General features: G+C 35.8%; 1 protein-coding gene across 5 annotated transcripts in view; it reads right to left on the reverse strand.

Annotated features, from left to right (window-relative positions):
* Positions 1-609: 609 nt before the first annotated feature.
* LOC145683507 (uncharacterized) overlaps positions 610-17,199 on the reverse strand; it is a 51,338-nt gene continuing 34,748 nt past the window's right edge. For 4 of the 5 annotated variants that reach the window (XM_081754846.1, XM_081754847.1, XM_081754848.1 and 1 more), the window contains exon 6: positions 610-1,383. In XM_081754846.1, coding sequence (XP_081610972.1) covers positions 1,309-1,383 — 75 coding nt within the window. In that variant the 3' untranslated portion in view covers positions 610-1,308. Of the gene's footprint in view, positions 1,384-10,435; positions 10,574-17,199 lie in introns of all 5 variants that reach the window. The other variant, XR_014131127.1, reaches the window with a different exon arrangement.

Genomic DNA, 17,199 nt, shown 5'->3' on the forward strand with positions numbered 1-17,199 from the left:
GAAGTGACGCATAAGATTATATTCGTCCGCCTCTAATATACACATACATACATATATCTATATATATATAGTACAAAGTATATGAGGATTTTCCAAATTCTCGTATTAATTTTTTCCCTTGTATTGATATAGTGGTCTAACTTGTTATTCGATTAACAGTAGATATTGAAATTTGTATATAACTTCATATATGCCTTTATTCATGTGATGCCTTCATAGTAGGCATAGATTTAATATCACTTTTCGCTCACTTGCATGTTAATAATTCTTGGATTGGATATCCATTGAACATCCACTTTGATACATCAACAAATATATTTTCATTAACCTTTTAGGACCCCCAAAATAATGATTTTTTAACTTCATTCTTGTGCAAAAGTTATAACAGTCCATTTAGTCATATATCAACAAATCTTACTACGTAAGAAGAGAAGTGTACCAATATCCTTTGTAGAGGGAAGAGATTGATTTTCTCCTGAGTGTTATAATATTTTAACAGATAATAAAAGTACCACAGCAGCTTCTGTAACATTAACTTGACAGTGTAATCATACATAAGTGCAAACATTGTGGATTTCACCTTCATATAAATGAATATGCGTGTTTAATAATATTGAAATTTCTTTAATTACTATCAGACTAGTAGTATAGAATATTCTAGTTAACATATGATTGACATAGTATTTCATAGAAAGTAATTTCATTCTTTTAAAAAATTAAACATGTATACTGTTCTTTCTTTAGTGATTTTTTAAAAAGAAAATGTAATGTATCTTTATTAACATTCCTTACCCTGGTGAACGTATATTGTCGCAGACATTTACACTGTCTCTTCTACTATGATGTGTTAAAATTAGAGGTTGTATGCTACTTGGAATGATTGCTAGTCTGTTCGAAATCCCAGTCTTTATATCGTATTACAGAATATTTCGTTAAAATAGATTTTAATTTTCCTAGAACCTGACATGCTTTCAAATATTAGACTCTAAACAGTAACTGACAATATGCTTCAGAGAAAATGAAATTTGAAATTTTGCTTTGGTTTCTCCGTGTTTCATTTAATTATTGCAATTGTGTTTGTCATATGATATTGGTTATATACGTTCGGCGATTACTTGATATTTTTTCTGAACACGTTGCACACAAGTCAGAAATAAAACACAGATAATCAGTCATATGTGAAGTAAATAATTTGGACAGCATTATCTGAAGTTATTCGAAACAAAACTTAAACATAAACAAGAAAAATGTCTGTTTCAGTATTGTAATTTGTCAGGTTCCAGGTGTCTTAACAAAACAACATCCGTATCATACTTTAGACGTTGAAAATCTCTTCCTATAATTCTGTTTAAAATTAAATTTTCCTTGTCGTCTTGTTGATTGCTGAAAATAAGAAGAAATAATATTACTATCTTCCATTATTTAAGAGACATAAAGCATTTATTTGAAAATATTTTCAGCAGAATTTAAGGACAAAAAATAATTACATAAACTCATGTAAGTAACTGCCAATAATCATATTTTTAATTACAATGAGGCGCTTCAGAATATATTTTTTTCGTTTCAAAATGTGCGTACGAACAATAAATTCTAGTTCTATTGTAGTTTAAGATACAATATTAATTACTATTTTACAGTTGACACTGAAACTATTTCACACTGCACACACTACTACATAGTCCATAAATATCGGAAAGAGGCTAGTGAGAAAGTCATTTACCCTATCGTGGCAACAACTTTAAATTTCAATCTTCCTTGTCGATTCCGTGTTCTCGCTCTCTCTGCTAATAACCTGTTTGTGATCGGTTCTATAGATATACCACATGACTTGACACTTAGTCTTCCGTTTCAAGCGTTGCCATCGGCTGAAAAAAAAATCCACTCCCACAGCTACAAGGCTCTCTCGCTTAACAACAGCTGAACCCTTATTGGTTCAACGCGTGGGTGTGTCGAGGGTGTGAGTTCAGTTCGCCTTTTTGCCACGGATCAAGACATTTTGGCAGCATTATAGTACAACATCTCTTACTGGCTTTTCAATGAATGTCCCCTTTTGCAATCGAATCTAGTAATAACGAAAATGTGCTGGTGTAAAACAAAATGTAAAATATTACAGTATGGAGGATAAAGAACAATACATTGATATTTGTGCGTGCACAAGCAAAACTTGTTCCAAGGATTTTTGGGAGCAATTGCTTTTTACATGTCCTTGGATGTGAATGGCGTAAAATGTCCAATAGTGACAGTGAGTTTGAAAAACGCACGCGGTTCCAAAGCTTACGGTTCATTGACTAGTACCATTTTATTGCTTGTGTACTACCATTAATTTTCATACCTTCTGAAGTCTGATATGTCCTAGGACATTCCATTTTGACCATTTACTGTGATCTCCCTAACTTCGTCAATCATTTCAGTTTTCATGATGGACATCTTTAAACTTCCACACAGCAGAATTATAAATTGAAAAAATTAACACATAGATATTCTGTCACTCGGAAAATGCATATAAACAATATTTTAAAGGTTGGTCAAAGTAGAGAGAAACAGAACAATGACTCACATTACTAAGACCTATATATATGATATAGGGCAGAATCCAGAATTGTATGAAGGGGGTGCAGCAATAACTACGAAAAATCACAGTGTTCTTCAAAGCCACGTGACAATATTCTTTATCCCTGTCAACACTGATGCATAGAACAGTGTTTCTCAAAGTGTGGGTCGCGACCCATTGGTGGGCCGCGTATTGCTCTTTTGTGGGTCACGAGAAATTTTTCCTTCCAATTATGAAAATTTCATTTTCATGGAGAAACGTATGTTGTAAAGTACTATTCAGAAAATGAAAATTGCAAGCATTTGTTAATGAGTTGAAGTGTAAGTGGTTAATCCATGCCTGTCCTGCCATGTTGTACAGTCAGCAGAGAGGCTGGGTTAGGATGGAAAGAAAGTGAGTGAGTCAAAATCTGTTACAGGAAGGGGCATTGAGTCTGAAGTAATGTAAGATCTTTCCATTGAAACACTTTAATCTACTGTGCGCATGCGTATAATTTCATATAATAGATAAAGTTATTGAAAAAGTCATTTACGTTACACTTGCTCTATCATCACCGGCTGATATTCACCTAGCGACGTGGCCCTTATATTGAAAAATTTACATTACAGTACGGTTAAAGAAACCAACTAAATATTTATTTATTAAAATAAGCATTGAGTTTGACTTTATAACATTCGTGGTCGCTCGGGGTGTTTACAACATCCCAAAATAAATTTCATGTTAATCTTTCATACAGACTGTTATTGAACTAACTGGAATAAATGCAGCTGTCTCTTTAATGTTTGCAAAAACAAAATATACTTTATTTTAAAAATGAGTAGTTCAATGTCCTTTAGTTTCCTGGAGAAGTCTTGTGGAAGAGTAACATTGAAAACAACAATTATGATCGTTTCGAAACATTGCAAAGTTTCGTAATCGAAAAAGAAGTGAATCCAGACGATTCCGTAATTTCTGGAATATCCGCATATTTGGAGGCATTGAAAGGAAATTTTGAATGTTACTTCCTTTAATATATGGAAACATGTAAGCAACAGAAGTGGATTGCAAACACGTTTGTCAGTGGCATTTCAACTTGAATATCAGCCAAGACTCAAGAGAAACTAACTAAGCCCCATTAAACTGGCACTGTTTGGCTGTCCGTTTAGCAAACTTATCCAGAACTTTCTACTGAGGCTTTGAAAGTGCTACTCCAATTTAGTTCTTCCTATTTATTTGAAGATGGATCTTCAGCAATCATGGGGATAAAGACTAAATACAAAAATCGACTGCAAGTGTCCAATTTCTTTCGGCTAAAAGTAACTCATCTGCATGGATACCTCAATGCAGTTATTAATAAATACCGAAAAGAAGTACATGCATCATTATGAACAGCAGTACAAATATTTTGCTATGCAATAACTTTTTGTATATCATGTGTATTTCTTTCCTTTCTTAGTCTAGAAAATAATGAGTTATAGATATGATTTAGAAAATTTAATTGCTTTGAAATACACTACCAATGGGTAGAATGTGAATGTGTATTATAATAAAAGTAGGTGGGCCATAGAATACTTTTTATTATTTAATGTGGGACACAGTAACAACAAGTTTGAGAACCACTGGCATAGAACGGAGGAAAATATTTTAAAGATCACAAGTGTTGTACAGGAAAAAGTTCTTCTCTCCTCCTGGTTTCAATCTTCTTTCCCGATGTGACAAATGTGATATTGTTTTTCTTGAAGAATCCTTTTTCCATCAACCTTTTGAAAACCGATTTATTCTATTGCTTTTGCAAAGCTCTGCTTTCTTTTAAGCTTCGAAGGGAAACATGATGGCAGAAAGTTTCGGAAAGTGTGACTATTTTCTAGTTCTCATTTTAGATAGTGTGTATTTACAACGAAGGGGGTGCACCTTTGTATCTCCTAAATCCGGCCATATATATATATATATATATATATATATATATATATATATATATATATATATATATATAGAGAGAGAGAGAGAGAGAGATGTAGATAGATAGATATTATTTGCTTTCAAAAGTACAGTAGACCGGTCTCGCATTTAATCGGTAGTGTCTTTGTAATAATTGTTAATCATTGTTTGTTTAGCTATTATAAGAATGTTTAATTATAAAATACTCTTATGACAAAAGAAGCGAAAATGATATTAGTCAATATATTTATCTAAAGTTTCAACCTTTTCTGACAAGCTTTGTGATTTTCAAACTTTGTATCCCTTTCAAATTACACTTTTTAATGCGGTCTCGACTTCGTTTATTGTTGCAAAGTATGGTGAAACGTGACAATTAGTTATTACTTCCATTCATGTTTGGTTTAATATTTATTACTTACTGAATATTTATGCATTTCTTCCCGGTATGTCTCACTGTTTCAATTCATAAAAATTCTTCAAAATACTACCACATTACCAATGTGTCGTTGCAGTAAAACTAAACAGTTTGTGGTATTTCACATTTCTGTGTGAGGATTAAAAGCAGACTCAACACATTTTAAAGAACTCTAGCTCTGACATTGTAAATATATAAATCGATTTCAATTACATATACCACCATCACGCTCGTTGGTATATTTGAGTACGTGTATGTCTAAAATATCTTTTTCAAATTCAATAGGCACAGTTGATATATAAATGTAATTTTCTATGTTAAAAATAGAATCTGTGCAAAATATGTTGCATGTAGTTTTTTTAGTGGTCATACAACCTCAAACGTAAACCGATTTTGTTTTGATTTGACCCACAAGCTACTACTTTAATAGTTTTAAAATATTCGTTAGGTTTGAGAAGTTGGCGATTACACTGCAATGTGACCAACTTCAGCATCCGCACCTAAAACACAACATACCATAAAATAATGTTGTATAACGAAACTGACATATATTTGACTGAAACCATGGTCAGCACCCAAATATACAGAGCTTAAATTCAGGTTAAGGAAAAGGAAAAAATAGTTCTATCCACTTTATGTTTCCTTTTGTCTAGTTATATTTGTAGAAGAACTCGTAATGGGATGTTTACTTTTTGTAAAAAATGTTACAATTACACTGCTCCACAAAACTTAAGCAACTCGAAGAAAGTGGCAGAAAATAAAACGACACTATCACTGCACCAAATATAATGAACAAACCGACTGTCCAGATGCACAATGCAACACAAGTGAAGACGAACAATACAGTTAGAATATACAGAGTGACCAAAAAGTTCAGCACAACAATACCTCAACAGGTGAAGCTGGATTGTGCGAGGGCATAGGCAGTCAATATGGCGTGTGACCACCACGAACAGCTATACAGGCACGACATCTGGCCTCTATGCTGCAAATCAGAGTGTTGATCAAGTCTTACGGCAGATGTTGCCACACCTCGAGGAGAGCTGTTCCCAGGTCAGGGAGAGTGCGTGGTGGTGGACTGTGCTGCGCTATTCGCCGTCGAAGAGCATCCCACACATGCTCGATGGGATTCAAGTCCAGCGAATATGCAGGTTATGCAATACGCGTAATGTCTTCGCTCTCCAGATAGTCGGAAACAAGATGTGTACAGTGTGGGCGGGCATTGTCATCCATGAACAGGAAGTCTGGGCCAAACGCTCCGCGGAAATTGCGCACATGTGAATTCAGAATTTCATTACGGTACCATTGTGCTGTCAAAGTGCCATGTTGCACAATATGGAGGTCCATTTTCCCATTCAGCATAATTCCACCCCACACCATAATGGAACCACCGCCATAGACGGCCGTTCAGCAATGAAGTTTGGATGATAGCGTGTTTCTGGCTCCCTCCACACTAAAGTCCGACCAGAATCAGACGACAAACTGAATCTCGACTCATCAGAGAACATGACACGCGCCCACTGGCGTTCCCCCTTGCAACATGTTCCTGACACCATGTGTAACGCGCACGTCTGTGCTCCACTTTCAATGGCGCACACAGCACAGGCCTTCCTGCATACAGTCCTGCTCTGTTGAGCTGACGACGAACAGTTTCACGACTCACGCGTTGTTCTGTAGCATGAAACAACTCATTGGCCAGTTGAGAGCGTGACTCTTGACGGTTACGTTTGGCAGAAATTGTGAGAAATTCGTCATCGACGGCCGGCGTCTTCTTCGGACGGCCTCCTCCATGACGTCTACTGACTTCACCTCCATTTTGGAAGCGACTCCACAACCTTGACACAACGCTTTTGTTCACGTTGAATTCCTGCGCCACTTCCACTTGTGATCGACCCAATTCCAACCGCCCAATTATTCGCCTGTGGTCAAAGTCACTCAAATGTCATCTATCAGTCATTGCAAGGTGTGTACCCCACACAAGAACCACTAACACAATGCTTGGAGCCTCGGACACTACTGGGCTGTGGTGTACGCCTCATGGCATAATTTGTTCACCGCGCTTGCAACGGTGCTGCTTATGCAATAGAACGTGTGCTCGCCTTGTCTGTGTGTCTCTGACGCGTCTCTGTGTATGTGCATGCCACTAACCAGTGCTGAATGGGCCCCACACGTCGCTTATACCACGAGTTGCTTAAGTTTTGTGGAGCAGTGTACTTAATAGGTATTCCTTGGTAATCTTTGATCTTAGATGCTAATACTTAATAAAGACTGAACATAGAACGATTCAACCGTAGTAATATAATCCCTAGGACCGCTATACATATATCAGTTATCTATTTCGATTTTGTTTAGGAGGGCACCAGTTTTTGTAATTGTACCGCTGACCATAGAATTAACTAATTTGCAATATTCCTGTAACCGTCGCTCGTCAAAGACAAATGGGTTTGCTCTAATCATAGTTTCCCAAGTTTCCACAGTAAACGAATATTTTAACACTAGGATGGCTATGCTTGCACAAATACCTAGAATGATGAAGAATAAATAACACAACAAATATCATAAAGTTCTATATTTATTCTCGAAATAATTATTATTATAATTCTTTATTAGAAGCAGGAGGTTACACTGATCAACAAAACTCAACCTTGAAAACCCTTTTTACATGTCACTAGATGTTAGTTATAACACTGAGCTTCTGAAAAGAATTACAACGTAGAGCTTGGTCTGTAACCTTCAATTTAGAAATAATGCCAATAATTATTTTTACCATTTCGAAGTTACGTTTTCTTAGAAAAAACATTTAGAATTTCACTCAATTTAATTACATTAGTATTTAACTAATCATCAGCAAAATTTACAAAGTGGTTCTTTGAAAAGGTAGTTTTCTTTAATTTAATCATTCCCGAAGGTGTCCTAATGTCAGATGCCTCCACTTGAGGTACTCCAAAAACATTCATCTGTCGAAGGTTATACATATGATAACACTCAAGGGCAATTAAAAGTTATGACGATACATTAAAGTTTCAAACATCATCGTTTAGAGCAAATATGACTTTTCAGAGCTAGATGTGAACGAGACAATAATAGAGATTTACGAAGGGTGTCCGTTTATAAAAAATTGAAACCCTTATTTGTAAAATGGGTTCCAAAACAAACATTTGCACAATCTCTATGTAAAGATCAGTCTTACAGTATACCAATACAATTTATTGGAGTTGTGCATCAAACATAACGTGAGTTTTACATGTTAACACTTAGTGGCACTTCTAATTACAATGATCCGATATAAAGATACATAAAGTTCATATAGTGCCATATGTAAAGAGTTTGTCATATGGACATAAAGGAAGATCTAGTTTACTCTTATGTGTTTGATTTCTTCTCTCATTTCCTGCTATTAAAAACATTGCTGGGGGCGCGGTGGCTTAGTGGTAGAGCGTTCACCTCCGGTGCTTAGGGTCCCTGGTTTTACCCCAGCTCGCTCCTTGTGGACTTTTTGGTGGATAAACATCGTGCTCGTGGATTTTCTCGGAGTCTCCCCTTTTTTTCCACTTTCTTCATTCCACCACTTCACTCATTTCTCATAATCACCGTCTCCTTTAGCCTAACCGGCATAACCGTGGGACGTAAAACTGAAAGATTTCATTTCATTTCATTTAAAAACAATGGTTAATCTCTGATTTTCTCATTTTCTCTAATTTCCGGCGTAACTAACTATATTATCATAACTGCTACCTTCATTTGAATGCAACTTTGTAGATACACGTGGTATACCAAAATGTTGAAATAATGAAACATCTCCAGAAATACGCTATCAATTTAAAAATCAAGAAATATTTGTCAATTTATTTCTTAGGAGATCTATTCCATTATTCTTAAAAGAACATGCTATCATTCCCCAAAGAGTAGCGCAGAAGAAGATTTAAAATTGTATATCTAAACATCCACACTTTAATGCAGAATTGAGTTCAGAAACTATAAATACTTAACTTTTAGTTCAAACATTTATCTGTTATCTTCTTAGAAGAAGCTGTAACCGCAAAAAGGAAAAAAGAATAACATCTAGTGTCTCCCTGAGGTTGAAAGCAAAGAGAGTATTTCGAGAAATACGCTTTCAATTCATTAATTACAAAATAATTTTAAAGTATCTATTCAACTACTCTAAATCTACGTTGATTCGACTTCTTATAAGTGGAGGCATAGAAAACATTAATTTTAATTGAAACTGATTATTTTCACTGTAGATCCGGATTCTGCAACCAAAAATGCACAACTTTTATTTGAAGCGCCGACTTTATATATTTCTACTCTCAGATAATAATAAGTAGCATTGTATGATAGCTGAGGTTGATAGTAAATAAAATATATTGGTTATTTTTTGTAGACATCTACGGGGAACATGAACAATCTTAGTTCAAGCTCTTATCAATGATTAGGGCTAATAAGTTCTAATTTTAAACTTAGTACTTAATACTTCAGAATCCTCATTTAGACTCCTTTACATCCATATACCTTGTTAATAAATAAACAAATAAGTGATCAACTTGAACACAAAGCCAAGACAGAACACAAAGCCAAGTTGTAAGTATTGCAATATTTAAACAATGCAGAGAGTAGACAATTCTATTCGCAGAGACAGATCGTAAGTATAATGTCAAAGGTTCCAAAGAGCTAATGTGGCAAACGGATTATTTACCTGAGAGGCCACAACTCGGTCACGGTGTTCAGTTTCCGTGACGATAAGTGTTCAACAATCTCTGATACATGATTTGTCACTGTATTAGTTAGAACTCAGCGATAATGCCTTGGCACCAATCCAAAATATTTTGAAGCGAAAACAGAAGATGCAGTAAACTACAGCGTTGCACCTTCTTGGTTCCAGAAGTTTAGTGAATGTTGTAACACTGTCATTCAATTACAATATGTTGCATTTAACTCACAGGTTGAAATATGGGTTACTAAACTCCAGTTCATGACAAACTTTGGTTTCTTTAATTTCTTTCTTTTGATTATTGTATTTAAGACAATTTGTTTCGGTTGCAATGTGATTTAGAAAATTATGATTGTACTTGCGTATTTACTTATTTACCGTGTCAATCATGTAGTATGTTTAGAATTTTACGTTCATATTTCATTATAAGAAGTTTTTGTAGTTAATGCTTTCATTCAGTTTGTCTACGTATACACCAAACACAAATATACATCTAAAATGGACAAATGTTGCAAATATAGTTCATTCTCTGTTTTCATTTTTATTACTGTGCTGGTAAATAAGAAAGTTGAACTTAAAGTAAGCTACTTTAATGGGACAAAATGATGTTATATATATATATATATATATATATATATATATATATATATATATATATATATATATATATATATATATATATATATATATATATAATGTTTTAGTTATATGTGACAGACCAAATAAGTATTTATAGAAATGTTTTAAGGATTAATTAGTGTAACTGCTATAATTATGATTAATTAGTATAATTGTGGTAATTGTGGTTACTTTTATTTACAAACTGAGTGAATGATGTTACCTTGTGTTTTCAAATTCCATAAATAAATATAAAATATTGATACTTTCTTTCTAAGATTATAAATTAATAAGCATAATAATCAGCCATTTGTTGATAATTAGTCATCAGAGGTATCATATTTGTAGGAAACAGATAATCCTGGAAAGTAATTACATTAATTAGATTATTGACAATTCCCGATGTTTACTTACGTAACACTATATATTGTTATTAATATAGTACAGACTTAAGCGCCAGATGGTAGTAACATTTAAAGTGTATTGCTCTTTTCCCTAGAGGAACTAAGCATATAAATGTTACTTGTATTTCCATGGTCTAAGTGATTGTTATGTGTATGTATGTATATGATATATATATATATATATATATATATATTGTGAAAAAATATTATTTAAACTATTAATATAAATCTCTTAAGTAGTTCTACTTTTTGATGTTAATGGTCACATAAATGGCATTGTTTATATTATTACATTGTAGACATGTATTATGTTACAATTTGAACTTAGATTTTGTCCTAGTAGTATATGTATATATACTTTAAGGATTACATATTTATCACTCTTTACGCTTCAGTATTTATATAAAAAACACTTAATATGTAACACTTTAGAAAATACAATGTTGACTCTGAATTAAAAAGAAAATTTGCCGAAATTAAGGTGGGATATGTAGTGCCAACTGGGATCAAATCTGCCAGGAGCATATGTTTTTGTAAAATATAAATATATATTAATATGATATAGAATTAACAGGAAGTGAAGAAAGCATACGAATAAGTAGTGTAAACAATAAAAAAAGGTCTTAGATAACAGTTTATCTTGGAAAGAAATGAAAGTTTTAAATACAAAATACGACCCTTATTGAAAATGCAAGTATGGAAAATAATGAAAAGAATTAGCTTTGCCGAGGAGAAAACAAATGAGAATGTAATTGAAATACTGTAGGAAGAAATGAACAATTATAGATATAATTGAAAAGGGGAAAATAAACTTGTTACGGCAATGACTGAAGAAGAACTCTGTGATAAGGGACGTGTTAGAAAATGTACTGGGAGGGAAAAGAGGAAAAAAGTGATGTAGGATTCAGCTGAAAAACGATATCAATACTGAACACTATAAGTGAAGACATGTAAAATAGCTGAAGATTGTGGTACATAGAAATATCTCAGTTCCGGCAAATGACCTTCCAATAAAAACAAAATACTTATGGTGTTGATTACGGTACATCCATGGTCAATGTACTGAAATATTTGTCCAAAATGATATCTTACATGCACGGTAAGAGAAATCTGAAACTCTCACTAACATGTGAAATTGCATCGTGGGTAGAGAACAAACGAGAAGAGAACATATAGATTAAGAAAATAAAATAGATAAGAATGATCACAAATTAGCATTACCATGCTTGCATATGAAGGAATTAACTTGTGTGCATTTGGGTTCTAAAAGTCAATATCGTAGTGATCATGCCTTTGAATTAGAAATGTCTAACTGTGGTGTTGTGTGCTTCTACCTTAATGATGATGGGTGGACAATATTACATGAGTTTCTAATTCAAGTGTTCGCGCCTCATATCACATACGTTGGTAATTACCTCCTGCAAAATTTTCGCTATTAAGTCTCTCGATAACATAATACAATGTTACGCATTATCAATCTTACTATTGAGTCTCCGCAATTGACACTATAAAATACGGCGATGCACTCATCCAATACTAACATTTAAGTTATGCTACATTAAAAATTAATTTTCCATAATATACGCAAACACCTGACTACCACAGGTGCATTTCGCCAGCCCCCCCACCTTGGAGTTTCGAAACAAAACCTATGCCAATCGTTTGTACTACGTTTGTGCCGGAATGTACCGCAAAACTTTTCGTTTGTACCACTTCCGGTACGAAGTTATAAGGGTTTCAAAGTGGGGGGGCGGGAGAAACAGAAGCCTCAAAACTTGGAATTTCGAAACAAAAACTATGGCATTCGTTTGTGTTACGTTTGTGCCGGAATGTACCGCAAAAATTTTTGTCTGTACCACTTCCGGTACGAAGTTAAAAGGGTTTTAAAGTGGGGGGCTGGAGAAACGGCAGCCTCCAAACTTGGAATTTCGAAACAAAACCTATGGCAATCGTTTGTGCTACATTTGTGCCGGAATGTACCGTAAACATTTTCGTTTGTACCACTTCCGGTACGAAGATATAAGGGTTTTAAAGTGGGGGGCTGGAGAAACGGAAGCCTCCAAACTTGGAATTTCGAAACAAAAACTATGGCATTCGTTTGTGCTACGTTTGTGCCGGAATGTACCGCAAAAATTTACGTTTGTACCACTTCCGGTACGAAGTTATAAGGGTTTTAAAGTGGGGGCTGGAGAAACGGCAGCCTCCAAACTTGGAATTTCGAAACAAAAACTATGGCATTCGTTTGTGCTACGTTTGTGCCTGAATGTACCGCAAAAATTTTCGTTTGTACCACTTCCGGTACGAAGTTATAAGGGTTTTAAAGTGGGGGAGGGCTGGAGAAGCGGCAGCCTCCAAACTTGGAATTTCGAAACAAAACCTATGGCAATCGTTTGTGCTAGGTTTGTGCCTGAATGTACCGCAAAAATTTTCGTTTGTACCACTTCCGGTACGAAGTTATAAGGGTTTTGAAGTGGGAGGCTAGGGAAACGGCAGCCTCCAACCTAGAAATTTCAAAACAAAACCTATGCCAATCGTTTGTGCTACGTTTGTGCCGGAATGTACCGCAAAAATTTTCGTTTGTACCACTTCCGGTACGAAGTTATAAGGGTTTTGAAGTGGAGAGGCTGCAGAAACGGAAGCCTGCAACCTTGGAATTTCGAAACAAAAACTATGCTAATTGCTTGTGCTACGTTTGTGCCGGAATGTACTGCAAAAATTTTCGGTTGTACCACTTTCGGTACGAAATTGTAAGGGTTTTGAAGTGGCGGGCTGGGGAAACGGCAGCCCCCCACCTAGGAATTTCAAAGCAAAATTTATGTCAATCGTTTGTGCTAGGTTTGTGGCTGAATGTACCGCAAAAATTTTCGTTTGTACCACTTCCGGTACGAAGTTATAAGGGTTTTGAAGTGGAGAGGCTGCAGAAACGGAAGCCTGCAACCTTGGAATTTCGAAACAAAAACTATGCTAATTGCTTGTGCTACGTTTGTGCCGGAATGTACTGCAAAAATTTTCGGTTGTACCACTTTCGGTACGAAATTGTAAGGGTTTTGAAGTGGCGGGCTGGGGAAACGGCAGCCCCCCACCTAGGAATTTCAAAGCAAAATTTATGTCAATCGTTTGTGCTAGGTTTGTGGCTGAATGTACCGCAAAAATTTTCGTTTGTACCACTTCCGGTATGAAGTTATAAGGTTTTAAAGTGGGGGGCTGGAGAAACGGCAGCCTCCAAACTTGGAATTTAGAAACAAAATCTATGCCAATCGTTTGTGCTACGTTTGTGCCGGACAAAAATTTTCGTTTGTACCACTTCCGGTACAAAGTTATAAGGGTTTCAAAGTGGAGGGGCTGGAGAAACGGCAGCCTCCAACCTTGTAATTTCGAAACAAAACCTATGCCAATAGTGTGTGCTACGTTTGTGCCGGAATGTGCCGCAAAAATTTTCGTTTGTACCACTTCCGGTATGAAGTTATAATAGTTTTAAAGTGGGGGGCTGGGGAAACGGCAGCCCCCTACCTTGGAATTTCGAAACGAAACCTATGCCAATCGTTTGTGCTACGTTTGTGCCGGAATATACCGCAAAAATTTTCGTTTGTACTACTTCCGGTAGGAAGTTATAAGGGTTTTAAAGTTGGCGGCTGGGGAAACGGCACCCCACCTAGAAATTTCAAAACAAAACCTATGTGCAATCGTTTGTGCTACGTTTGTGCCGGAATGTACCGCAAAAAATTTCGTTTGTACCACTTCCGGTACGAAGTTATAAGGGTTTTAAAGTGGGGGGCTGGAGAAATGGCAGCCTTCAAACTTGGAATTTCGAAACAAAACCTATGGCAATCGTTTGTGCTACGTTTGTGCCGGAATGTACCGCTAAATATTTCGTTTGTACCACTTCCGGTACGAAGTTATAAGGGTTTTAAAGTGGGGGGGCTGGAGAAATGGCAGCCTTCAAACTTGGAATTTCGAAACAAAACCTATGGCAATCGTTTGTGCTACATTTGTGCCGGAATGTACCGCTAAATATTTCGTTTGTACCACTTCCGGTACGAAGTTATAAGGGTTTCAAAGTGGAGGGACTGGAGAAACGGAAGCCTCCAACCTTGGAATTTCGAAACAAAAGCTATGCCAATTGTTTGTGCTACGTTTGTGCCGGAATGTACCGTAAAAATTTTTGTTTGTACCACTTCCGGTACGAAGTTATAAGGGTTTTAAAGTGGGGGCTGGGGTAACGGCAGCCTTCAACCTAGGAATTTCGAAACAAAAACTATGCTAATCGTTTGTGCTACGTTTGTGCCGGAATGTACCGCAAAAATTTTCGGTTGTACCACTTCCGGTACGAAATTGTAAGGGTTTTGAAGTGGCGGGCTGGGTAAACGGTAGCCCCCCGACCTAGGAATTTCAAAGCAAAATTTATGTCAATCGTTTGTGCTAGGTTTGTGGCTGAATGTTCCGCAAAAATTTTCGTTTGTACCACTTCCGGTACGAAGTTATAAGGGTTTTAAAGTGGGGGACTGGAGAAACGGCAACCCCCTACCTTGGAATTTCGAAACAAAACTTATGCCAATCGTTTGTGCTACGTTTGTGCCGGAATATACCGCAAAAATTTTCGTTTGTACCACTTCCGGTACGAAGTTATAAGTCATTTAAAGTGGGGGTGGGGGGGCTGGAGAGACTGCAGCCTCCAACCTTGGAATTTCCAAAGAAAACCTATGCCAATCGTTTGTGCTAAGTTTGTGCCGGAATGTACCGCAAAAATTTTCGTTTGTACCACTTCCGGTACGAAGTTATAATAGTTTTAAAGTGGGGGGCAAAATTCAGAAACATCAAATTCAATACAAATAGAGATAGAAACATTGAGTTAACGGGAATCGTTAGTGCACTTATAAGCACTAAGCAATAAAGTTAGTGCTATCATATTTTGCGATTTATTCAAGATTTTTGGTGGGGGGGCCAACTTCAGAAATATCAAATTGTATACAAATAAAGGTAGAAACATAGTGTTAACAGCAATCATTAGTGCATCATTAGTGCACTTAAACGCAGTAAGCACTAACGTTAGCACTACTATATTTTGAGATTTATTCAAAAAAATTGGTGGGGTGGTCAACTTCAGGAATATCTAATTCTATACAAATAGAGATAGAAACTTTGAGTTAACGGGAATCGTTAGTGCACTTATAAGCACTAAGCACTAACGTTAGTGCTATCATATTTTGCGATTGATTCAAGATTTTTGGTGGGGGGGCCAACTTCAGAAATATCAAATTCTATACAAATAGAGATAGGAACATAGAGTTAACGGCAATCGTTAGTGCATCGTTAGTGCACTTAAATGCACTAAGCATTAAGGTTAGCATTACCATATTTTGGGATTTATTCAAGATTTCTGGTGGGACCAACAAACAAATATCAAATTTCATACAAACATTTAGTGCTTTCTAGAAGCACTAACGATACACTAATGAATGGCATTAATTTTTTGTTAGTGCTTGAAGTTGACGCAAGTTCACCGTGCCCTCCAAAGATATTGTACCTGTAGCACCTACACTAATGAAGTACTAACGTTAGGGGTTGGTGCACTAAGAACCACTAACAATTGCACTAGAAGATATCATTAGTGCTTTTGAATATGGGGGAAATTTGATGCAATTAAAAATTTCCAATAAATGTCTTATAGGAGTTTAGTGACATGTAATTGTCCATAACTACACTAATATTGAAGGACAAACGAAACTGTTAGTGTTTTCTAGAAGCACTAACGATTGCACTAGAATAGATCATTAGTACTCTTGAATTTGACGGAAATTTGACGCAATGAAAAATTTCCCATAAATTTATTATGTGTTTCGTTACATGTAATTGGCCATAAGTAAACTAATATTGAAGTTCTAACTAAATTGTTAGTGTTTTCCAGAAGCACTACCAATGCACTAACGAATGCCACTAAGTTTTAGTTAGTGCTTGAAGTGGGGGCGCTAAGTTCACTCGGCCTCAAAAGGTATTTTAATTGTAGCACATTTACTAATGAAGCACTAACCTTAGGTGTAGATGCGCTAAGAAGCACTAACAATACACTAACGATCGCTCTAGAAGAGATCATTAGTGATTTTGAATTTGGCGGAAATTTGATTCAATGAAAAATTTGCCTAAATTTCTTGTGAGTCTCGTGATATGTAATTGGCCATAACTACACTAATAGTGAAGCACTAACGAAATTGTTAGTGCTTTATAGAAGCACTAACGAATTGGACTATTTTTTCCGTTAGTGCTTAAAGTGTCGGTGCGAAATTCACGCTGACTTCTCCATAGGTTTTTTTTACTTGTAACACCTACACTAATGAAGCACTAACGTTAGGTGTTTGTGCTCTAAGAAGCAATTACGATGCACTAACAATTGCACTAACAGAGGTAATTAGTGCGTTTGAATGAGATGGGAATTTGATACAATGAATAATTCCCCATGTGTTTCTTATGGGAGTTTTGAGACATATAATTGGCCATTTCTACACTAATGGTGAAACACTAACGAAACTACTTGTATCTTCTAGAAGTACTAACAATGCACTAACGTATAAAACTAATTTTTTCGTTA

The sequence above is a fragment of the Thermobia domestica genome, chromosome 4 (genome assembly GCF_964235325.1).
Source record: "Thermobia domestica chromosome 4, izTheDome1.hap1.1, whole genome shotgun sequence".
Classification (NCBI taxonomy): Eukaryota; Metazoa; Arthropoda; class Insecta; order Zygentoma; family Lepismatidae; genus Thermobia; species Thermobia domestica.